Source organism: Gigantopelta aegis, chromosome 2 (genome assembly GCF_016097555.1).
Source record: "Gigantopelta aegis isolate Gae_Host chromosome 2, Gae_host_genome, whole genome shotgun sequence".
In the NCBI taxonomy this organism is placed as follows: Eukaryota; Metazoa; Mollusca; class Gastropoda; order Neomphalida; family Peltospiridae; genus Gigantopelta; species Gigantopelta aegis.
Window position 1 is genome coordinate 46,730,545 of NC_054700.1, and position 26,942 is coordinate 46,757,486.

The 26,942-nt window shown below is 38.2% G+C and overlaps 2 protein-coding genes across 2 annotated transcripts in view; both read right to left on the reverse strand.

Moving 5' to 3' along the window:
• LOC121386365 (solute carrier family 12 member 2-like) overlaps positions 1-14,079 on the reverse strand; it is a 66,457-nt gene extending 52,378 nt beyond the window's left edge. The window contains 1 exon segment of the mRNA XM_041517252.1: positions 13,661-14,079. Within this exon segment, the coding sequence (XP_041373186.1) occupies positions 13,661-14,014 (354 nt within the window). The 5' untranslated portion in view covers positions 14,015-14,079.
• An 11,119-nt stretch (positions 14,080-25,198) lies between these two features.
• Positions 25,199-26,942, reverse strand: part of LOC121378664 (archaemetzincin-2-like) — a 4,662-nt gene continuing 2,918 nt past the window's right edge. The window contains exon 2 of the mRNA XM_041506946.1: positions 25,199-26,942. This exon is cut by the window's right edge and continues 160 nt beyond it. Coding sequence (XP_041362880.1) covers positions 25,814-26,942 — 1,129 coding nt within the window. The 3' untranslated portion in view covers positions 25,199-25,813.

Below are 26,942 nucleotides of genomic sequence, written 5' to 3' on the forward strand. Positions count from 1 at the left end.
AATATCCCAAGGAAGATTTACTTGTGCTAATTTTCCTAACCACAACAGACATGGGACCATGGCAAAAAAATTTGATATAAATTATTGGCAGTGTCTAATTTCAAACCCATAACCACCTATATGTACAACTAGCAGAGGCACAACATATGGTCCGTCTTGATTTTACCACATACACAAGTAAATCTTCCTTGGGATATTTTGTTCAGGCCACTATGGGTAAATGGTTTATTACAAAAATATATTTCGTGCCAGAGGTGTCAAACACCAGCATTTAGATTCATGAGTTAAAAAAAGTCTAATAATAAATTGTATATGATGATGAAATGTTGAAATGCAGATTCTCTCTATATTCACTGTGACAATTTCAGATTGTATTTTTTGCGTTAACACTTCACAGCATTCATGCAATATTAATGCAGATATCACCGGATTTGACTAATTGAGCATCTATGGGACGAGTTGGACCGACGCCTCCGACAGCGAGCCCCAGACCCTGCCCGAGCTGGCAGCAGCCTTGCAGGCCGATACCATCCCCCGGGACGTGTACTTGGTTGCTTCAAAGGCGGTGCCAAGTTGTAAACCAGTCCATGACTGATTAATGATATAAAATCCTGCAACATTTGGTACATATATATTATCAGGCCTTGAAACGGCCTGTGGCCAGGTCGCCAAATGTGACCAATGTTCCATGTGGGCGACTTAAATATTAAAAAAATAATGGCATTAGTCGCCCAAATAATATTATGTGGGCGATCTTCTTTAAAGCTATAACATATGAGCCACTATTAATATTTGTATTCCACATTAAAATCTTGCTAGTGGTTCTCTTACCACAATTTGCCAACATCAATTATTATTTTTTGGACCACCATATTTTTTGGCGAGTTTCGAGCTCTGATACATTACATGTACTGTATGAGTGCTCTACGCTTGTTTTTATACCGTACTCTTCTTTGGCTACTGAACCACAAATGTGTACTCGCCAAGCTTAAAATTTTACTCGTCAAGCTTGAAATGTTACTAGCGACACTAATCTTTTTGTATCATTTATACATGCATTGTAACCATCATAGCATTATGCATGACTTATGCTGCTGTATTAAATAAATAATTTGAAACAATGAAAATTGTTTAGTTTTTACTCCGTCATGAATTTGAAATTAGTACCATTTCTGTCCTGGGTCAGGTCTCTGGCTATCCAGAAATGGGACACGGGACAGACATGCTCGAAACCTTCGTGGTATATGAGCATGTTAAAATTATCCGCTCCATTTCAGAATTGATCACATGAGGGAGGTGGTAGGTACTTAGTTTATGCTTTAAAAAGTCAGTTTTAAAGATGTTGTCGGTAAGTAAATCTTGACAAAATCCCTTCCCCCACCCCATAATGTTTGTAACGCATTCCATGGTCCACCATAGAGTGTTACATAATTGTTGAAATGTCCACTATGTAATGCATTGTTTAATAATCAGTCTCCATTTTGTACATTTGATTACAATGTGGATAGTATGAACGGTGAGTGAGCAACCGTTACTTGATTTTGTACTCATGTTCTTAAATCGAATGCAACCACCAGTAATGTACCATAGTTAATCGGTTGTGTATAGTACAATGCAGTATTCGGAACTTCTTTAGTCGGCTGATTACATATATGATCTAGAAATCGATATCAATCGAGATATTCCAAATGGTTGTGTGCATTAAAATAACACACCAATCAAAGTATCTGGATTGTTTTCGCCAAATCACTGCCGGCACTAAAAGCAGCGATGAGTTCCGAACAGTACCAAAAATTAATACAGAATTCACATTGCACAATGATTAATCAGACAACATCGTAAATAACGAAGTGTTCTGACTGCACAATGTCAACAAATATCATTGGTTTTCACTGTTAGGCCTCTGAACACATGCCAAATCATTTAATATTTAGATGTTTTTGGAGTTGGTCACCAGTCAGACGACGATGAGAGTAAATTCAATCAGTTGCAATGCTAACATTTGGTCACATTGGTGACCATTTTGGTCGCAACATAGAGCACTGCATATGCTTTGGGGTACTACAGATACGGTAATCAAATAAACCTGACTGAAAGGTTATTTTGCTGTATGTAGACATATTTCAAATGTGCAAATGTTAAATATTGGCAGATAACCAGGTGTATATATTTTGCCATGGGAGATGCTCTTACCTACGGCAATTTATGTCTCAACAACAGCAATTGCCGTCGTTAAGTTTGAGCCTAGGTGTAGTTTACAACACTTTAACACTTGGCCAAGCATGTCAACTAACCGACAGCAGCTACAAGCTAGACAGGTTTCATTAATTACAAATCAATTGCCACTGGTGATAATTATGACATTTATCTGATAAAACTGATTCAGATCTAACTCCAGGTCACAATGTTTGCAGAAGTAAATATCACTAGAGCAATTAACTGTATATGAATAGTCTCATTACTACTAGTACTATCAATGTTTAATTTGGGGTCACTCTGTCATTCATAAAAATATTCTGTTGCAGTCTTCCAAATTCTTGACAGCAAGCAGCCACCACAAAAAGCTGATAAAAAAATTGATCTGTAACGGCATTTTCATCATTATCTGGTATTTACTTTGTTATTTTATTTCTGTACTAAATTGCTAAACATTGCAAGATGATCTGAATTTCAAGGACTGCTGTATCAATTTGTGTCAGCCCTTAGTTATTATCCTCAGTTAGGGGGGTGGGGGTGGGGGGGGGGGGGGAAAGGAATATTAAGGCTTTACATATTTCAGAACAAATTAAGTGTTACATATATTTTACCCAAAAAATATAATTAAAATGTGGGCCCGAAGATACATGTAGATCTCTTCCCAAAAGAAATTTCTATGTTAAAAATTCCCAAATTAATAAGTAATAAATTAACGTAACAGTCTCATTATTACAATATTAGTACCAGGTTCATTTTGGAATCACTTTATCATTAATAAAAAATATTCTGTTGCAGTCATCCAAATTTGTGACAGCAAGCTGCAGTTAACATTCCACAACAAAAAGCTGTCACCAGATTGATCTGTTATGAAGTAAATGGTACAAGTAATGTATCATTTTATTGGTCATGGAAGTGAATAAAACAGTATTTGTTCTCAAATGTCAAAGAAACAGAATTTAAAAAATCAATTTTTCCTTGTATTAAGTGTTCAATTTGTGACAGGACAGGCTAGTGGTTATACTCCCAATCCACTCCACAGTTGCCTGTGAAGTTTTAGGAGAACTACAAATAGATCGTCTTCTGATGAAAAATTTAATGAAATTCATTAGAAGCTTCATGGTTTGCTTGACTGGCATTATTTAAGGAGAGTAATCTTCAGCTTGCCTTGATTTTGTTTATGGTAAAGACTGGTTTTAGATTATTGCTTACATTTAAGTCATTTATATACTGCACTTGCAAGTAAACAAGTGATTGTGTTGTTATGAATCATGTCATAAGTATAATCAGCAAATACCACTAAGTACTGTAATATTCTCAATAGCAGAGCTGCCTCATTTGTATATTAATAATACATGTATATACTCATCCAGTGGTTTTTATAACGCACACATGTAGTGCAAACATATACATGTACAAATTGCTTATAAGTGCTGGATAGTGAAATGATAAATCAATCAATGCCCACGAAGTGCTGTTCAGTTTGATTGTTTGTGTGAATGGGGTGTGCCTGTGTGTGTGTTTCCGGGTCGGGTCTGTGTGTAGGTGTATGTATGTGTGTGTGTCTGTCTGTGTGTTCCTATGTCGGGTGTGTTCCTGGGTTGTGTGTGTGTGTGTGTTTATGTGTGTGTGTGTGTGTTTGTGTGTGTGTGTGTGTTTGTGTGTGTGTGTGTGTGTATGTGTGTGTGTGTGTGTATGTGTGTCTGTGTTCCTGGGCCGGGGTGTATGTATGTGTGTGTGCGTGCTTGCATACATGTATATATACCGGACAACAAAAGAAATGCAAATGTTTTAATTTATTTTTGTATATTGATTGCCACTATTTATCTTATGTTGCTGATAGAAAGATCCATTTAATAATACCAGAAAAAAAATGTTACAAGAATGATAGCGTCCATACAAGATTTTTTAATATATGACTGATACTTATCTTTGCTATACAAATTGGAAAACATAGGTTTAATAAACATCTTCAGACGTACCAATCCGATCAAAACTTCTTTGCCTATTTAATTTATTATTAATTAGAAACAGTCCACTTTTGTAAGGTAATAGATTGCAACGTCTGATAAGGATAAATCATTTATACTGTTCATATAGTTACATGTATGACAAAAAGAGAAATGGGATTGAATTAAATAGTGGCTTCTGTAGCCTACACAAATGAACTCGTTATGGAAATCAAGCAAAGTCGGTAAAATTGTCTCGACTAGTTCATAACTGTTAGCCTACAAAGCTTACGTGGCAATCGTGTAATTCTATACTTTCTTTAAAAAAAAAAAAAAATAATCATTTTTTTTAGACAATAATAAAAAGAAGGAAAAGAAATGATACTAGGTTTGTAGGAACAAGCCTAGGTATTTTTGTACGTCTATTATTTTTCTTTTTTATCTTTAAAAAAATCAAATAAAACTACATTTAAATATTTGTATATCAGCCAGAGGTTAATCAGGGCTTCTAGATTATGGTAGCCCCATTCCCATGGCTAGTGATATTCAATGTTGGGCTAGTAAATAACTACTATTGTCATACCACACAGGGCTTCTAGATTATGGTAGCCCCACTCCCATGGCTAGTGATATTCAATGTTGGGCTAGTAAATAACTACTATTGTCATACCACACAGGGCTTCTAGATTATAGTAGCCCCACTCCCATGGCTAGTGATATTCAATGTTGGGCTAGTAAATAACCACTATTGCCATACCCAACAGCTAGTGAAAATTTTTGTGTCAAATGTTGCAGTTGTCTATTTTGTAAATATGAATATCCTGTCCCCAACCCCAACCCCCGAAGTTAGTGTTTTTAAGCTATATATCTCTCTTTAGGTGACATATCTCATTTTTACTATTATTTAGTTAAATTATATTAACTTAAAGTAAAGTAGGGCTAGTGAATTTTTAATCATGGCTAGTAAAAAAAAAAAAATCACTGATCCCATGGCTAGTGGATTTTATAAAAATTCTAGAAGCCCTGGGTTAATGAATGTACATGTATATATATATATATATATATATATATATATATATATATATATATATATATATGTACACACTATAGTAATAGTAAACAATGATCATTTCCGACTATTTAATTTTTGTTTCATTTGTTAGAAAGTCACAGACCATGTGACTGGAACATGATTTGATGCGCAGTACTCTATGGCATATTGACCAATCAGAGCTATTCGGGTCAAATTATTTTTACTCTTGGAATTCTGCACGCACACACTGGTCTACTTGACAACTTATTACGCATTGATGATATCATCTAAAATTATGGGGGGGTTTATTATATTTATTATGGCATCCCACATTTGGAATAAAATCCTTTGTAATGACAGATTTTGTCAGAGTTTGTATATGTTTTATCAACAACATTGGGGCCGTTCTAGATCAATGACGTAACGCTGTCAGAGCCGTTGGTAACTTGTAGTGGTAGGTCAAATGGCGTGTTAAACAATGTTAAGGGAGGGACACTGGTTGTGTAATTGTTGAATTAAAAATGTCACGTGAATGTCAATGTCCCAACCAACATTATCAATTTAAGTAATTGTAGGGTTACGTTTTACAAGTTATTTAAAAAAAATAAAAATGTTTTAATGAGTCGGTAGTGCATACTTGAGATGCTTGGGTTGTAGTTCATGAACCACCTCCTCGGAACCAGTGGGTTGAGAAATTAATTTTGTCAGAAAATTAACTAAAAAATAAAATATAAAAAAATATAATTGGGTATGGCGCCATACCCGTTTTACCCTCTGGCAGAGAACCCTATGTTTACTGTTTCTGGATTCAATGCCGGCCTCTGTGTTATTATTTCCCTAGGACTGGACTGAATTTATACTGTATCCACGTCTTCTCAGTGTATAGTAGTTATTTAGCTTGGGACCAAGAACAGTGCTTCAAGCACATGTCTGTAAGATACATGTCTGTATAATCATGTGTGCCAAAAGTAAAGGTAGGTCCAGTGTTTGGCAAAACATACATGTACGTATGTAACTATTTTAAGTCTAGCCAAAGGCATTTGAGTTGCTGATAACAAAAACCTCTCATAAACTAAGTACACTGTACTGATCTGTTTTTCAATCTGAGATATAGTGATAAATTCCAATATCCGAGTACATTTGGCACTACTGGTATGATGATCGATTATAAAAATTCATAATCGAATGTGTGGGGAAATGTTAACTGTACCTCTTTTAATTTAGATGATGGAATTAATGTAAATATTTTGGGGTGTACATAAAGGAAAAAGAAATTAAATAGTTATTAAAGGTAAAATTAGCCATTTATAGGGTCTAGCTCCCAGCATGGTGCTGATTATTCAAATCTTCTTAATTTTACATAATTCAATAATCGTAAAATAATTCTGATTGTGTAATCAAAAGTTTATCCAGCTGTTGTAAATTGATTATATATTTAACATATAGTCGATGAAATTCCAACTGATTCCCAACACTACTATAACATAGTACTAAGTTAAATGCATGTACAATTCAAGTAACAGTCAGTCACGTTGAGTTCTACATGTTACAGATAAAATGTTAATGTCAATGGCAATGTTTTTTTTTTTTCACATGCCTACAATATACCTACAACATGTACATCATGTACATAATACCTACATGTACTAACAGATAAAATGTTAATGTCAATGGCAATGTTAAAAAATGTGTCACGTGCCTACAATATACCTACATCATGTACATAGTACCTACATGTACTAATAATATTAATACAAGTAGCAACAGTTCACCACCTACATGCATTTAATCAACATTTTAGACTGTGTTACATCAGTACATACACATGTGTATCAACCTGTTTATATAACATGACATATGTAGTAGCAGATGGTAACTAACAGATGACTATTATTTCATTTCCACCTGCTATTTGAATTTCTATTGTTAATGACATCACTACATTTACATGTATGTATGCACTTTGACATCAAATTCAGGTCTTCAGATTGAACTTACATTTATTTGTATGTGCTGAATATCTTAGAATTTAAAAACACTAATACTACATGTATATATAAATACACGTGTACTTGTATTTATTCAAATTCATATATAGTGAATCCAGGAAACATTTTGTTTTCAAAATCTTGATTAGCGATATTTATTTCTAGTCAGTTAAAAAATTATCAACAACTACTGTTTAATGTTGTAAAATTGTGTAGCGATCTCTGAAAATTGTGTAGCGAATCACAACACAAATATGTTCCCTGGAAACCTCTCTAAACTGAACATCCATGGGACAAAGTATTTTGTCTAGTAAACAGAGGCGTCCAGTTTTCAAGAGATTTCATTGATACAAAAGCGTATAATGTTGTACTCTGTCATTTGTTTCCGCTGGTGTCCTATTCTTATTCGGCCATATACATGTATTAAAGATTTATCCAACTGATAATAATCCAACAAACAACCTTTGAATTCAGATACTAGTAATTTAAGGATTATTTTAAGTTTGTCATCAAGTGATAGTTTGCCGTGGATAGGCCGATCCCGTGGTTGATCAGTTGGTGCAAACCAATTATATAAGAGATGAAGTCTTTTCAACTACATGTACACCATTTTCAACTACATCCACCTACAGCTACTATGTATTTTGTGTCTAAAATTGTCATTTCGGCATATCTAGTGAATGAAAGAAGAAAGTTCCCACTTCTATCACATAACATTGTGTAGTTCTATACCAGTCTAGTTCAAATAATATATACCACTGAATAGACAAGGACATGGAAATGATTTAAGACAAAGAAAGAATGTTTTATTTAACGACACACTTAACACATTTTATTTACGGTTATATGGCGTCAAACATATGGTTAAGGACAACACAGATAATGAGAGGAAACCTGTTGTCGCCACTTCATGGGCTACTCTTTTCAATTAGCAGCAAGGGATGTTTTATATGCACCATCCCACAGACAAGGTAGTACATACCACGGCCTTTGATATTCCAGTTGTGGTGCACTGGCTGGAACGAGAAATAGCCCAAATGGGCCCACTGACGGGGATCGACCCCAGACCATTACGATTTGAGCATCCATTGTTGTTTGGCGTATTTCACATTTCTGCTTCACAATACTAAAACTACTAACAACTACAAAAAAAGGGTTCAAACAATTGGAAAAAAGAATTAAATTCCTAGTTGCTTTGCCATTCATTGCGGCAATAGTGAGACATACATGTCGGCTATAAAAAGGAGCTCAATCAAATTTGTAAGTTCATCTAACTTTGTAACAATCGAGCTCAGAATAAAGGGAGTACATGTGTTTCCTCCAGTTATTTAAACATCAAAGCTGTTAATTCATCCCTTAATTGGTATGTGTCACCCGCACAACAATGAGACTGGAACATGCGCACATGTAATTAGCTCTGAGTACATGGGTATTCAAAGTATAAGTAATGCAGTAATGATTGACGTTGGTGTGACTGTCCGGTTTTCTGAGATAAAAATTGCATTAAAGGAACACAGTGGGACCGGATAATTTAGTCCGGAGCAGTTTAGAGGGGTTTCCGGTTTAGATGGGTAAATTTTAGTGTTAACAGATACGCAAATCATGGTGACCGTGTAAAACGTCCGGTTTTGGGGGAATTCCGGTTTACTGAGGGTCTGGTTTTGAGGGGTTTCACTGTAGGTACAACACTAGTTACATCAATTTCAATAGATGCATTACATGCAATATTCACACATGGCTTATTTCATGTTCAATATATGATCAGTTACTTGCTTAGCATGTGTGTGTATTTGTTAACTACATAAACAATAACTATCTGGTATTTACATTTTCAGTCCAAAAGTGTGGGTTTTTTCAATGCCATGCTAAAATTGATCATAATGTAGTCAACATACTCCTCCAAAAAGTAAAAGTATTATAATTGTTATACGGCTCACTGTAGAATAAAATGTTGGGTTTTTGCTACATCTATCCAAAATGGTCTATTTATTTTAAAAAGTAATAAATATTAAACTGAACAAATAATAAAATTTCCACTTCCAGGATATTTATGTAAATAAATTCTACATTATAATTTGGAAAGTATTTTATTGTTATGGTCAAAATTTGTTTGGGTCAATAGCAAAAACCTAAGTCTGTTCTGTTATGCCTCAAGTATTTAATAAAATCTCACATTGCAAAACAAGCTCTGCAGTCTCTTTACAATAACCAATAATGAAAAGAAAATGAATATTTTTATTACAACACCTCAGCACATTTTAAATTTGGTGTTAAACATCTGTTTTTCAGAAAACAGCCTATGGTCATTTTGACACTTAGCCTATATGCCGACTCACTGAGAAAGTAAACCCACGGCCACCACACAGGCTACTCTTACCCATTACTTTAATTTCAGCATTTTCACTTTCATTTGAATTATTTGTTTACACCACCATCACACCATCTTTTGGTAGTGTTTTTGTCAGCAATTTCAGATATGCTTAGTATACATATTACATCTTACAAAACAGATTCCCAACAGATTTTGTTTTTTAACCTAAAATAATTGTAAAAAAAAATAATAATTTAAAAAATTGGGAAAAAATAATTAGAGTAGGCCCTTTTTTTCAGGTAGGGTCGGTTTTCAGAAACACATTTTTTTTACGCCTTAATGGACACACCACATTTTCACTATTGTATGTCTATAAAATTGTATGAATGTTATTTGTATAATTCGAACAATTTTAATTTTCTTCTTCAAATTGTATATTAGGGTTTCTCAAAAGGCTGGAGATGCCATAGGCCCTATTTTAACATCTGAACTTTAAACTTATTCTGGGAAAGCATGCCTTCGAACCCCCACTAACAGGAAGGAAATGGTTTATTTAACGACACACTCAACACATTTTATTTACAGTTATATGACGTCGGACATATGGTTAAGGACCACACAGAGAGGACACCTGCTATCGCCACTTCATGGGGCTACTCTTTTCTATTAGCAGTAAGGGATCTTTTATATGCACCATATCCATACCACGGCCTTTGATGTACCAGTCGTGGTGCACTGGCTGGAGCGAGAAATAGCCCAATGGGCCCACTGACAGGGATCGATCCAAAACCGACCTCGCACCAAGCGAGCACTTTACCACTGGGCTACGTAAAAAAAAAAAAAAAATGCTGTCTGGTTTTCTTCTCCTTTTTTTTATATATATATATATATTAGTATTAGTATTATTTAGTGAAAATTTATCTCGACCTGTACAGGTGAATGAAGTTTCAAAAATAAATTAGTAATTTAGGTTTTTTTAAAACTTCATGATATACCCTATTTTGTCATGTTTGATTTTAAACAGTAAACCATTGTCCCATTTTCGCTTTTGCCCCCCCTCCCCGCCCCCTCATCTGGAGTGGGTAAGCAATTTAACAAACTACTCTCTCTAACCATCCAAAACAAAAGAATTTAATGCACAATACAATGTAACACGATAATGCATGGTCTTGTTCAGTGTATTCAGTAGTCAAATTTTGTCACCCGGAACGGTGATTCAGTTGCTCAAATAGCCTACAGGGCAATATATCCAGGGTTCATACACTTAAAACATTTTCATTTTCATTTTCCAGGACTTTTAAGGACCATTTTGGTTCATTTTCCAGGACTTTTAAAAAAAATTCCAGGAGTCTGAATACATTACCTGGAAAGGATTTTTCTTTTTTTACAACACCCCAGTAAACTGTTTATTCAGTGGTTGTTATGTCTCAAACATAAGCTACACCTAATCTAGATATATCATATGGATGCTAAAGTTGTAAAAATACATAAATTAAAAAATATTGTAGTGTGCAGATTTTTTTTTACTGTGTGTGGATCTTACAGCAAAACACTCCATAGCCATAATACATACCTAACCACTTTGTGGAAATGTTTTTAGGCATTCAATTATTTTTGGTCAAGATCCATTTATTTTTGGTCAAGATTCAGAATTGTAATTCACTTACAAATAAACAATCAATATACAGGGGTGTCGTTATATAAAAATAAATAAATAAAATTTTATGTTTAATTTATATTATCCAGATTTTTTAAAATTAAAAAAACTCACTCTTCTACCCAAAACTATGCAGAAAAAAAAAGAGAGTAATCTTTAATTACTAGTATTATCCAGATCTATTATTTCAACAACAACAAAAAATAAATAAAAAAATAATAATATTAATAATAAATAATAATAATAATAATAAATAAAAAAATAATAATAAAAGATTTTTTTAAATTTTAAGTCATACGTCTAAACATTAATTAATACATTTACGGTATTACGTTTATAGGTCAGTGCTTATAGAGTACATGTACATTTGTCGTTTTTAAAAAGTACCTAATGACAAAATTACACAAATCATATAAACATGTTTTATTTCCATTAATAATTATTTCAAACTCATTAGTGACATCATGTTTGAAATACGAAATTTACCGGAATTATACTTGTTTCCGTGAGTAACTAAATGTTAAACACATTATTCATTGATAGGACAAAAATAATCTCTTGAAGTGGACTCTTTGTTACCACCAATTTATATCAAAAACAATCAAAACTAACCCATAAAATGTTTGTTTATTTAGTTTATTGGTTGCTTCGTTGACATGCCTTGACATGTGGATACCCTATCGCTGTGTATTGAGTCATCTTAGACTTCGATGGAGATCAAAAGAATAATTATGTGTCAACTACAACTTCTCAACTTTTGCATGAGTCTCGCTACACAGAAGTATAGCAGACATAAGCCTTAGGAGTATTTGTTTTGTTGGAAGGCACTGGTTACAGCTATCTACTGAATTATTTATCTTTGACAGTAGTTTTGAACTCACAAACATCAGAAACAAGACTGCTGACAGTTATAAAATTTGTTCAACCAATCACAAGTTGTGTTCATTTCTGTCCACGCTTTCTTACTGTGTATATATTTTAACAGTTGACCAATGGCAGTCAACCTCTTATAATTACTGTTGTGTGAAAGATATAGTTTGGCACCAGACGTCAAATGCGATTATTTATACATATATTTTCAACATAATTATTATTAAATGAAAAAAATAATATATATATATATAATAATAATAAAATTCCAGGACTTTCCTGGGGGTAAATTCATCTTTCCTGGGGTTTTAAGCACTTTCCAGGATGAAAATTAAATTTAAGCACTTTCCAGGGTTTTTCAGAATGCGTGCTAACCCTGATATCCCATGTCAGCCAGATATCAACAAATATATTGGCAAGATTTAACGTGTTAAGTGATAGACAAAAAAACTTATTATCTTGTACAGATGTGAAACATAATCCAAACTGCTATGCACATTAAACAGGTCAAGTCAGCTGTTTCCTGATTGCCAACATCTCTAAGTAAGCGAGGCATTGAATTAGAAGACAACAGATAAATAAGACAACCACAGTAATTCTAAACATGACGGGGGTTGTACTTCAGTTATACTAGCCTGTTAATTAATTGGGACCGGCCATTCATACCTTTGTTAACTTGTTGACATGTGCAAGATTTTACTACCACATGACTTGTACAACCAATCAAAACACACGTTTTATTAAGGTTCTTTCCTGTCCATGAAACGAAAACAAAAGTCTGTATCAATGGGTTGTTTTTTCTGGGTTTTTTTTTTGGGGGGGGGGGGGGGGGGGGTTTAAAGCTACTAACCCATCGGACTACTGGTTTTGCATTTGTCACTAGCCCTGTGTTAAAAAGCACTAGCCCTGGGCTTCAAGCTAGCACATTTGTTGAACTCTGGACGCGGTAGGGCTCGCTGGATTGTTGGCGGGCTCTCAAGATTTGTAAACAAGGAATCTATAAATGGCACTTTATTTTTTAAACCAAAATCGCACATTGAATGGTACCACAAGTTTTGAATACCAGCTATATAGAGAGTATGTTAACAAGATCCAGACATAGTAAGAACCACACTAACTATGTCCCTCCGGACTATCTTTAGCCATTCTTTGTGCAATGCCCCATTGTCTAAAAAAATATGACCACTTTTCCTGTTCGTCCAGTGGTGGAATAAGTAATGTTATGCAATCAGTCACTTCAAATCACACTATTGAAACAACTGTTTAAACCGAGAATATTGTGTGTATAATAACGACGCGACCCGTGTGGGGAAGACTTCTGGACTTTCACCATTGTCTCATTTTCAAAGTAAAATACACCCAATCATCGTTATTTTCTTCTTTAACAGATTATTTTCTATCAAACCAAACAAACAAAATCTAATAATATTGTTCAAATTATGTCATTGTGACATGGAGGGGGGGGGGGGGGGGGGGGGGGGGGGGGGGGGGGGGGGTACTGAGGATCGGTACCTAAGAGGAGTGGCCTTTGCATTACAAAACTTAATATGATGAAGGAAGAGGATATTAAACATTTTTTTAAATATATATATAATACTTGACTGTTGAACGATCCTCTAGGGTTGTCAACCCAAAGACTTCATTAAACAATTTGCTTACCATTTCTTCGTGAAGCTGTGCCAGTGTTGGTCGAGACTTCAACTCGCCTGTTGCCGAAAATATGTTTCTGTAATGATCCAAACATGGCAGGGCCTCGTGTGTGTTCATCATGGCACACGTCTTGTTGTTGCTGGTGTCGTAGGAGTGACTGAACGTGTCGCCGCTGATTGAAAACGTCGCTGACGGCGATTCGGGTCCTCTGTCAACATGGTCAGTGATAGACCGGTCGGGTTCGACCAATTTCAACGGTTCGATTTTCTTCTGTTCGGTATCGCCAATTTCATCAACAAAGTCAACTCTAGCTACTTTGAAACGCGAATTACTTTTCTTTAATTCTTCTCCTGTTCCTTCCATTTGTTCTTTTTCTGGCTGAAGTAAACTGTCTGTGACACTCCCGTCTGCTATATTCGTTAACTCCATGTGCGCCATTTTTCAACGGAAGGTGTAAATGAAGTTTGTTCCCTGTGAAATAACGTAAGGTCTCACTACACAGATGACTTCCGGGTGAGAGTTCACGGTCCACTATAGTTCCTAATTGTGGCACATGTTATGGTTCACATATTCACTTCTAGGAAATGGTGAAGAATTAAAACAATATGTATGTTTAATGGTAAGCCTTCTGGCTGTATTTTGCCCATGTTATTTTGTAATATTGTGCATCGACCTTTTGGGACATGGGTATATAGTGCAAGTGACAGCCGGAGTGAATCGGTTTATGAACCACCTGTTCGGACCGGTACTACAGCCGGATGCGGTCATATAGCAAAAAACTGAGACGGAAATGTTCACAATTTTGGAATGAATATAAATGCTTATATAATGTATGTTCGCAATGGTGTATGTTGTTAGTGCCAACAAGAACCCGTTCTATGGGCAATCTTCACTTGAACATGGGCAGTTTAACATGGGTTTCAATGGCAGATGACATCTGTGTAGTGAGACCTTAACTCCATGTGCGCCATTTTTCAACGGAAGGTGTAAATGAAGTTTGTTCCCTGTGAAATAACGTAGAGACGTTGCATTCGGAATAGCGCGATCGATTTTACAACGCTCGGAACTTCTCGACTCAATACACGAATCAAACCTGGGACGCACAATTATCAACGAAAAATGTTTAAGCTCTGCATAAATTACAGTAGTCTAAACACAAGGCCGTCTGAATTCTGAATCAAAAATATTATTGGCAGAGATGAATTTTACTTGCAGAATGCAGAAAATTGCATTTCAGGACATCTAGTTTTCAAAATTTTACGGGGAAGTATACCCTACCCCAAACCCCCTAGAAACTAACGGTGGCGTAGGAAGGTGCCAAAAAGTGGTGCGGGCACACTTTTATATTACACACTTTTACACTATTATAAAGCAGATATAAAGCAAAATATCTGAAAAGTGGGGCATTCGTAATTGGGGGGGGGGGGGGGGGGTACTCGCCCCCAGCACTTTCCTCCTGGATCCGCGCCTGATTTGTACCGCAGAAGTTCATTCATTCATTCATTCATTCATTCATCATTCATTCATACTTGTTTTCGTGATTTTATCTCAGTAAAGTTCAAGCACGCTGTCCTGGGTACACAATTCAGCTATCTGGATTGGCTGTCCAGTACAGTGGGTTAGTGATTAGTTTATTAATGATTAATGGGAGTGAATTCAGTGTAGTCACCGTACACCTCCACATTGGATACGTCGTTAATCTCACTCTGTGTGGGAGCAGGTACCGGGAAGCGAATCCAGTAACTTCCAGGCTTATGTCCAATAGCTTTAAGCACCGAGGCCGAATTTGTTACTCTGCCCTGATTTTCTTACTGCCCCCATCCAATAGCCGATGATTAATTAATCAATGTGCTCTAGTGGTGTTGTTAAACCAAAAAACTAACTCTTTTTTAAAATTATTATTATTATTATTTTTTTTTTTTTAAATATTGTCGATTTGTTACAAAAAACGTTTGTTTTGTTGGTTTCCAAATATTAGTATCTTATGGATCAATGACTTATAGGTTAGGCTAACATGGCAAACATATGTACCTGTATCTGGATAATTGTCTACGTACGAGCAGTCACTTATAATTAAAGCGCACGTATACAGCTTCTGTTCTGTTCTTAATTAACGCGCAACGTAAATATAGCCATCGTGGCATTATAGACATCTAGGCAACTAATACATATATAATATAAGAAATTAATCCGACATGGACACTTTCTGATGTCTTTCGATAACTAGGCTAATCATTTATTTCGGGAATAACAGCATACATAACACGTTGGGGTTCCAACGCCCTCCCCTCCCCTTTACCCCCCCCCCCCCACCGCATCTGCGCCTAATTTTTTTTTATTGTGTGTGTGCGTGTGGCCGGGGGTGGGGGGGGGGGGGGCAGAATAGCGATGGTCTGCAGTTGTTGTTGTCGTGTTGATGATCTTAAGCCCATAATTAGATAATTAGGTTTAACACTGGATATTTAAAAATATATACTAGTATATTATTTTAATTATACTATGTTTGAGGGGCGAGACGTAGCCCAGTGGTAAAGCGTTCGCATTTTGCACGGTCGGTCTAGGATCGATCCTCGTTGGTGGGCCCATTAGGTTATTTCTTTTTCCAGCCAATGCACCACGACTGGTCGTGTCATGCGCTATTCATATAAAAGATCCCTTGCTACTAATGAAAAAGCAAATTGGCGGGTTTCCTCTCTGAGACTATATGTCAAAATGACCAAATATTTTACATCCAATAGCCGATGATTAATAAATCAATGTGCTTTAGTGGCAAAACAAACTTTAACTTTTCTTCCACTCTATGCATGGGGCGGGATTTAGCTTAGTCAACCGAGCGCTCGCCTGAGGTGCTCGCGTCGCAGGATCGAACCTCGATGAATCAGTTGAACTGATTGGGTTTTTTCTCGTTCCAAATAATGCACCACAGGTGGTCAAAGGCCGTGGTATGTGTTTTTCTGTCTGTGGGATAGTACATATAAAAGATCCATTGCTGCTAATGGGAAAATGTAGCGGGTTTCCTTTGATAATTATATTAAACTACGTTAAACAAAACAAACTTTTAACTTTTCTTCCACTATATTGTAACTTTATCTAAATACAGGTTGAAACTACGGAGTCTGCGACTTTAATTAATCGCCCTGCCACTCCGCTGTTGTCGCAACACGAGTCGTAGTTTATGTATTTCTTATTGCGTCTCGACCCTGGGATCATAAAATGAGAGAAAAATAAAAGAATGTACATGTTACACCCTTTGTAATAACACAAAATAAACACAACAATGGACGGCGAATATATATACAGATGCTATGGGTTACTATGTGCTATGATTGTTTTTAAACCTGTTTACTATAATTCAGTACGACACGCTAACCGACACGCCCGCTTAGGTTGATCGAATCCAGTCATTTCTGCCCGTACCTATCTAAAGTTAATTACATTAGTACCAGGGGCAAAGAAACCGGTTCCGAGTACACAATTGCAAACACCCGGGGGAGGCTGAACAAAAGAATACCGGCCGCCCCCACCCCAATAAACCAAAATACTCGCTGCTGGAATGTACTTGGTGTCACTGAGGAGCAAACTGAAGACCAAATCAACACCTGCGCTTCTACCACCCCGGAACAACTGCCTTGCCTACCAGTGTCTACACAATTGCACGAGTCTCCTCTGGGCTGTCATGCCACGACCTGAGTAGGTCAGGTCCTTCTAAGGACCCCATGGACAGCCTAGGGAGACAACCAGCATCATGAAGGTCTAGAAATAACGAGCTACTCTCGAACCACTAACGAGTTACACTCGAATTCCAAAATCTATACTAGCTCATTTTACCATTCGACCGACCGTTCAAAATTGCGCCTAATCACTCAACAAAACTGCGCACCTTTTTCTCTTTTGATAAATCGCTCCACTCAAAATTCCATAGCACCCAAAACCCATCCGCCTGCTACCGATTCAATCGGACTGCTGGTGCTCCCTTGCACCTGCCAGTGCAGACGGTCCCTTCTCCTCCCCCCCCCCACCTTTCCTGTCTTGGACAGAGAGGCCGGCCAAGGCCGGCAACTGTGCCCACGACAGGCGTGCGCTACAACAGCTTGCTCTGAACGTGCACGTAAAACCCTTTGACCTTGACCTTGACCTAGTACCAGGGGCGTATGTACCGTATATGCAATTATTGGAATATTCATACATGCATGCTCATGAATTTAAAAACAAACAAACAAACTCACACCAAAAAACCACCACCAAAACCACGCCCCAAAATACATAACAACAACAACAACAAACAACATAAAAACAATCCCCACAACTCCCCCCCCCCCCTAAAAAACAAACAAACAAAAAAACAAACAAAAACAAACAAACAAACAACAACAAACAAACAAACAAAATCATCAAATGGAAACAATACAAAACAAACAAAAAAGTGAGGTATATCTCCACACTTCAAGTACATTCATTCCCAGTCTGAAGCTCCACGCGGTAAGACGTGTTTGTTTCGCTTGTGCACTCTGCACGTGCTTTCGTGTGCTCGACTTGGGGGTCCTTCATTTCGTTGTTTTTGTCAGCGATATGAAGTTTTCTACTGGGATGTATGCGACCATTGGAACTGATTGAACGCTGGAACGCTTCTCGTTTCGACAGCCTGCACCACCAGGTTGGATTCTTTTTTAGCGAGATTCCTTGCCTCCACGTCATTTCTCCGTCTGACTGTCGACTTGTTTTTTTCGTGACTCGTATGACGGCCATTCTGCAGAACGCCACGGTTGTTCGCGTTTAGTCTCTACATGTCCGAGCCTGTCCTAGCAGCACTGGAAGATTGACCGTGCCACTCTAAGACGAAATAGGAAACGGGGTCGGCCCCTACTACTCTTTTTCTAGACTTTACCTAGCCTTATAGTGATACCATCTCGTATCCTCCGGAGTCGGGCCCGTCCGCACCACTATACCAACCCATGACGACTGGACTATACCCTAGTCTGATCTCTCGTTCAGATGGGATGGGATGGGATGGGAACTCTATTTACGTGCCCATATCCACAGAGGTTCAGGCACGCCCACCTCGGATTTAGCCTCTGACTCTCGTTCAGACGGATCCGGCTTCTCAAGATCTGTATTTCAGCACAGCACTACACCTTCAACGTCTATCGACTGTCAATCTAGGGGTTTTCTTGACGGGATGCAACCCATCTCGTCCCTTTAAGCTGTGCACCCAAACGGCCGTAACGAGGCCACTCGCGTGGACATATCGATCGGACTTTAAACTTTTAGATTTGCGTTCAAACTTTTATGTCGAAATTACTTCTTTTTTTTAAATATTATTAAACAGTCCGATCCTCTCTTTCTCTTATTTAATTTTGGACTGTCCTAAAATGCTCCAAATTATATCAATATTCGGCCGAGCAGTCAATTCTTTTTTATTTTTGGCTTGTAACCTTTTTATTTGTTTTATTTATTCTATTAACTTTTTTACTAATTGCTATTTTCTAAATTCTGCCCATTTTCAACACCCCCCACCCCCCCCCCCCCCTCCATCCCGAGTCAGGCCACCGATCTTATCGGAGGTCGGACTCGGGATGGGCGTGTTCGAAACCCTAGTGGTATATGGGCACGTTAAACTAGTTATCATCATCATCAAATACATTAAAGGTAGACTAAACTCCAACAAGAGCCTTATGTGTTGGAAAGATGCATACCCGGACCACCAACATATACTGACACTTTAACAAATGAAAAACCGCGAAATTTTAGATTTAATAAAAAAAAAAAACCCCATGATTAATCCTGCTAAGTGGAGGCAGCCATTTTATTTCGTTTTTGTGACGTCCGGTGGTATACCTTGGGGCGAAGTGACGTCAGCTCCGTCCATCTTCTCTATTATGCACAGTGTAAAAAAACGCTCTAATTTACGACAAGGCGCTTCGCTTTCATCAACCTGACTTATAAAACAACATAAATGACTTGATAGTATAATAAACTATTTAACTAAATATATTTCAATTTGCATCAGTATAACGAAATGGAGTTATAGTATTTTTTCTTTTAAAAAATCCAAAGAAAAAATGCATATTATTAGGCCTATTGGTAAAATACGTTCGAGCAAAAACGACCACTGGGCAATGGGCAACCTATCCACGAAGGTTCAGGCACGCCCACCACGGATTTAGCCTCTGACTACGCCAGTGACTAACTCCGGAGCAAGAGGGGGGAGGGGGGATAAGTTTGAGGTGGGCGGAATTTGGAAAAAAGCCATTTAGTACGGTCAACGCGAGCGCGGACCAAATAGCAGACACTTCGCAAACTTGAAGTACACCGAGTGGGAGCCGTGCTCTGATTGGCTGAATTTCGATTCCTCGGTGAAGCCTGTATTTTACCTAAGTCTACAAAGAGTAACTGCATCCAAAACATGTCCGGACTCTAAAATTTAACCCAAAGTAGTTAAGACTGCTCAGCCAAAAGGTTTTTAAGGTGATTTTGAGCAATTGAACGGGCGCCAAAGTAAAATGCGTTAGACTACTTATAAAAAAATAAACAAAAGAATTTTGAACTGCTTTCGAAATGTTTAAAGTCTAACTAGCCCAATAAAAGAGGTTGGTACTCACGGAGGTAAAGGTTGTTAGGAGGTTGGGGGCTACGGCGAGCCGATGAAGTCGGTGGCGTCCAGATGCGGAAGATCATGCCGGTAGGGAGAGGCTGCTACCATCTTTGTGATGTAACTGTAATCAGTCCCCGCTAGGATTTTGAGGACACGATGTAGTGACGGGTTGTCCATCTCCTTAAGTAGCAGCGCTTGATTATATCTTCCCTTCCGGCGAACGGTGACGCAAACTGCGTTGATATCCACATCAACCTGGACTCGATGGACAGCAAATTCCCCTTCATCGGACTCGGTAGGTAGCGGATGGTATGCGTTGTGCTTCGGCTCACTAATGAGTTGGCGCACGTCCTCTATGTTGGTTTTCATCAGCTGTTGGAACCGCGGGTGGAGTTTGCCGGCCTTAAGTGACGACCACTCACGATACCCAAGTGGGAAAGTCTACTTAAGGGTTTTACAGAATTACTTAATTACAGTAAGAAAGCAGGACGGCTGGTAAAGTCCATTACGATTTGAGGTTATTACACAATAAATACCCTTAATAAAAAAAAAGGCACGTCTTTTTAGTGTGTCTAGACACAGTGTCTAGGGACCGTCTAAATATACACCTGCCAATCAAGAACCACAGGTACAGGCCACGGAAAGAAAAGACCAATTAACCAAGAAAACACTCCGACTATTATTTCAGTACGTGGGTTAATTTATTTTGTATTGAAAAATAAACCACATATACACGTTGCTGTGTTACTGGGATGGATATTATTACAGAACATTGCGATGCATTTGCAAAAATCAGGTATGTTTTGTTTCTTCAGTTCGAAGACTAATTCCTGACGTGACATGTTAGGTATTACGTAACCACCAGCTCGCCAGAGGGCGTATTCACTGGGATGGTACAAAATGGCTGCGCCCGTTATATATAATAGCCGTCACATTTAACTAATTATCAACCTCTCTTTTTACAGCTCGCCTAATGGTCCAAGCCAGCCAACCACGACCCAGAATAACCACATGTATATATCGCACATTTCATGTAATCGCACCATGCACTTTATTAATGATGAATAAAACTAGCAGACACGGTAAGTCACTTAGGGCACAGAAGGACAACTGGAAAACAGAAAACAGAAGATTGACCAAGTAAGACCAATATAGTATAAGGGCGCAAGCCCAACAAACCCCTTAGTATACAGTTACCAATATATAGATATAATTATTTCATTAATCTTTTGCGGGGGCGGGAAACAAAATTAATAGTACGCTGGAGTGGCTGACAGTTATGTTATGTGACTATTCATTACTAATAAGCTAACTATCTTTCTCTCCTTTCTCTCTTTCATTGACTGGTAAAATAAATATTTTAAGCACTAGGCTTTTTTAACCAATACATACACTACAAGGGCACGCCTTTCAAATTAGATATTTAGAATAGACTAATCCCCCCCCCCCCCCCCCCGCCATTGTGTTAACAAAACTACGCAAGGGCCGGGGGGGGGGGGGTAGTCATGATGACCGTTGGAAACATTAGAATAGGGACGTAAGACAATAGATACAACCTAAACACCAAACTAGGATTACACACAGACAACATGCTCACCGCAACAGCACACAGGATGCATTGACTAATGATAACAATGCATCCGCCCCACATTTTAATGGCCCAGCACGTGCTCTAATAAGGAACCGGACAAAAGAATACCGGTTCGAGTACACAATTGCAATGCACCCGGGGGAGGCCGAACAAAAGAATATCGGCCGCCCCTACCCAATCCCCAAATACTTGCTGCTGGGAAATGTACTTGGTGTCACGGAGGAGGAAACTGAAGACCAAACCAACATCAGCGCTTCGACCACCCCGGAACAAATCGCCTTGCCTGCCAGTGTCTACACAATTGCACGAGTCTCCTCGGGGTTGTCATGCCACGACCAGAAGAGGTCAGGTCCTTATCAGGAACCTACGGACAACCTAGGGAGACAACCAGCATCATAAAGGTCGATAAGTAACGAGCTACTCTCGACTCACTAACGAGCTACACTCGATTCAAAACCTATACTAGCTCAATCATTTACCTTTCGACCGACCGTTCAAAATTGCGTCAAAATTACTCAACAAAAACTGCGCACCATTTTCTCTTTGGCTTTAAAATGGCTCCACTCAAAATTCCATAGCACCACCACCACCCCCACCCCCACCCGCCTGCTACCGATTCAATCGGACTGCTGGTGCTCCCTTGCACCTGCCAGTACAGGCGGTCCCTCCTCCCCCCCCCCACACCTTTCCTGTCTTGGACAAAGGGGCCGGCCAAGGCCGGCTCTTCTGCCCACGACAGGCGTGCGCTACAACAGCTTGTTCTGAATGTGCACGTAAAACCCTATGACATGACATGACATAACCGTTTTATTAATTAACTATACGATTATACTTGTTGATATTATGCAATAATGTGCATTATGTATCGTTGAATATGCATATCAGTCCAAAAGCCTTGCTTTAGCATTCCTTTAACAAATTCGTAGAACATCACTTTTTTTTTTTCTTCTTCTATCTTTTTTTTTTTACAACTTTATATGATTGAAATATGCCATCGAGTCCGTTAACAATACTATTATACAACCACGGTCGATAGATGTTCATTTATTGGTATTAAAAGGTGCGGTAGGAACAGGACTGGTGGGATGGTGGTTGTATAAGGCTTGAAGTGGGGATTGGAGGTAGCGAGCATAATACTAAACAGATGGTTTGTATAAATAAAATATAGTGTAGATTGATGTTCGAAATAATGGGTATCACGATCGATGATTACATCTTGTGGAACATAGATATAAACTGCTTTACGTTGTTAGTTTGTAATTGTGGGCGGAATCTGGCTAAGTCTGTAGAGCGCTGTTTGCCTGAGGTGATTTGGTCGCAGGATCGAGCCTCCTCGGTGGACTCATTCTCTGGACACCCCCCCCCCCCCCCCGACCCCTAGGGCCTCCACGAGTCCAAAATATGGGACTCGAGTACTCGAGGGTCAAACTCGACCCGGACCCGAGTACCTGACATTTACACTAGATGATGATGAGATTAAAGAATAAAGTTAAATAGAATTATGCATTTTAATTCCAGGGCTGAACATGGATGCCAAATCATGTCATTGTATTGCATTTAGAAACCGGTTGATATATTTAGTGCTATGATGGATGGACGGCCAGTTTAAAAAAACTAGCGTATGATCTTATAATTATTGTGTCACTTATATCGTTGATTATCTAATCCTGAAATTATTGTCCTACATTGTCCAGTGTATTATAATTGATTCCACTGTGTACGGGTACTCGAGTCCTGTGAACAGACTCGAGTCTTGCTAGACTCGACCCGTGTCCGAGTACTAGTGGAGACCCCCCCCCCCCCCCCCCCCCACACACACACACCCTGCTCCCAACCAGTTCCATACGACTGGTATATCAAAGGCCGTACGTCTGTTGAAAGTGCTTATAAGATACATTGCTGCCAATGGAAAACAAAATATAGCGGCTTTTCTCCAAGACTAAACGTCAGGGCCCAATTTCACAAAACATCGTAAGCCTTGTGTTGCACGTAAACGTAAATCTACGACTAAACCATAATTCTTATTACTATTAACAGTACAACAAATAGTTTGAAATACACATATTTCATTTTCGTTTGTCCTTAAAATGCTCCATCTGTAATGATGTAATATTCTGCGTGGAACAGATGCCAAACACATGTAAATGTGTGCCCAGTATAATTGTGAAATTGGTCCCTAGATTACTAAATGTTTGACATCCAATAGCCGATTAATTAATCAATGTGCTCTAGTGGTGTCGTTAAACAAAACAAACTATAACTTTAAATCTTTTCGGTATTTGGATCATATAGACGTGGAGTTGAAGATACCTTTCCTGGCTCAAATGGTGTTTGTGAGCACGCGTGTGTGTGCGTTTGTATGACGATATTTGACTATAGAAGAAACGTGCACATTGCGAGATGTGATACAATAACAGGCATACGATACACGGGACGGGACTCCCTGTCCACCTCATAGCCAGGCCATATTGTGATCAAATCTGGAATAGCCATTCATCTTCACTGTCGGCGAAGACCGGTGTATGAACGTGGCTTAGCCATAATACTGTGTACGTACACCGTAAATACAAGTAGGCCTACATGCACTGTTGGTAGGTAGTATTAATATGATGGTAAGTGCCATGCCCTATAGGAAACAACAACTTGATTCGTGACTATTCCAGGGCCGTGTTAGTGAAGCGACGGTTGAGTGCATAGTATACTAAACAGTGACCACTTTTAAAGTGCCTTGGAATGTAGCTAGAATTAACATTATTCGATTGATAAACTTCTAAGTTTGCAAGTACGATTTAGAAATCTCCAAGTTAGTACACAGATTTAGAAATGTTCATACTATTTAGAAATCTGCCAGTCAGCATGTTCAATGTACACACATCTATTACCAACTGGTACACCTTCGGACACATCATCTCCAGGGAGTTGTTGAATTTCCCTTACCATTATTAACGCATATAATATTGTGATTTAATTAATACTGGTAAGGGAAAATCAAAACTATTTGGAGATAATATTAATTACGTATGGACGTCTCCTCTCCACCCCATTCTCCGATTTATAACCATCACGAATGGCTTGCTGTTGCAGTTCCATCTTTGAAACATTTTTCAATCAATATGGATATAATTAATATACTTCAACAACGAATGGCAAAAAAATAAGTTTTTTTTATTAATAACAAGTGGAAAACCGGTACACGAATCTTCCATGATAGCTATATAGCAGAGATATTACAGTTCTTTATGATGGTCAACTTCTTTTAATAACCAACCGCCCAAGTATTTGAAACAAAACCCTATTGTGTACTGAAGTAGGCCCAGTAACCACCCAGTCACATACACTTCATAATTAATTACACACACGTATAGACGGAAATAATGTCTTTATTGAGTAAATAAATATATAGACGTACATAGGTTACAACAGGACTGAACTTGAAACCTGAGTATCTGCATGACTTTTATATCATATTATCACAGTCAAAATAGGATAAAATATAGTATACGAAAAGCAACAAGAATCTAAAAGTACTTCGATTCACATAACATTAACTTACTCTTCAAGCAGAATAACAACACAAAAATCAAATCTAATTAATGCTTCAAAATAAACAGTACTATGGTACTGATACACGTAAAATAATGATTTGATTTTAAATTTTAGGCACATCTTATTATTACATATATGTACCTACCGTAAGAAGTTATTAAATTCGTCGTAAACTTTGTTCCTGAAGACCAAAAACTGAATCATTAATCTACAAGCAATTTGAAATAGACACACTCAATTTCACGGTGACGAATCATTGAAAATCAAGTACAATTATATAGCAACGTATTCTTTCTTATAGTGCATGTTCATTTCATATATTTCGATCATTATACTACCTCGTGTAATAATCCATATATGAAACGCTGACTCATAAAAGTAGATATTATCACATTCGCTTGTGCGATACTCTTTGTATTATATACTGATGAATTTACAAAGTAGACTTAATGAACTGGAGTCTTCTCTCTACCCAGGCCGCTTCGTTCCGCATTTGATGACGCTTGTAGAAGTCCAACAGCGATTCGTACCTTTGTAACGCGTCAAACCCACAGAGAGCCTGCAGCTTGTGCAGATCAACGGGACAAAGATGCATGGGCTGTCGGAAATCCTCCTCCAGATGTCCCGACCCATTCATACAACACTCGAAGTGGACGCAGTGGGCTATTCCAAGAAGATGGCTAATCTCATGCACAAGCAACTTGCAGCTCCTCTGCAACAGTAGACGCTTCTTGTCCGTTTCACTGACAACTTTGGATTTGAAAATCTGATGCCAGAATTCGATAGAAAACGTCATGGATGGATCGTAGCGAAATACGCTGAATACAGCGACTCGTTGGTTGCCGGCAGCCATTCCAGCAACAAACAGGTCACTGTTGTCTCCGTAGAGGTCATGAGATGTCAGTGTAATCAAACACAGGGCATCGCTTGGAATCACCTGACGTAGCTTCGGCAAGATGGAATCCACCCTAATTTGAAAGTGGCCCGACTTAGCGTTTTGTCTTGTGACGAGTTCCGTTTTCTTCACGCGAGTAGATAAAGTCTTTGTGCGTTTTGTACCTTCGTTACTGGACTCTGTGGGTCTTTCCACAATGGACACTCTCCCTTTGACATGATCTAGAGTCAACGCAGGTAAAACCGCTACAGGTAGACACAGAAATCTTCTGACGTAATCAACAAAGTCATCAAAGACCACCAGGTTCTGGTTGAACTCTCCAACTAAACCAATGTAAACCTTACCATCAGGGTATTTCTCGGAAAGGGTTTTACCCTCAGGATTGAATTCTTGGTTCATGTATTTCACCTTTCTCCTAGAGAACCAAGGACACTCTCTGACAAACTGGTTGTATGTCTGTCCCTCCTCTGCATACTGTGCCAGCCAGTCGTCAATACTTATCGGGTGTGGTACTGGTTGAAAGAACTCTGGTGATGGGCTGAAGACGGGCTCAATGGTGGGTGGTGACACAAATCCTATAGCTTTTAACTGCGAAGACTTACTTGGTGGTTTAAAACCAGATGCGTATGGAACAAATCGTGATAACTTCTTCCTTTGTTTACGTTTT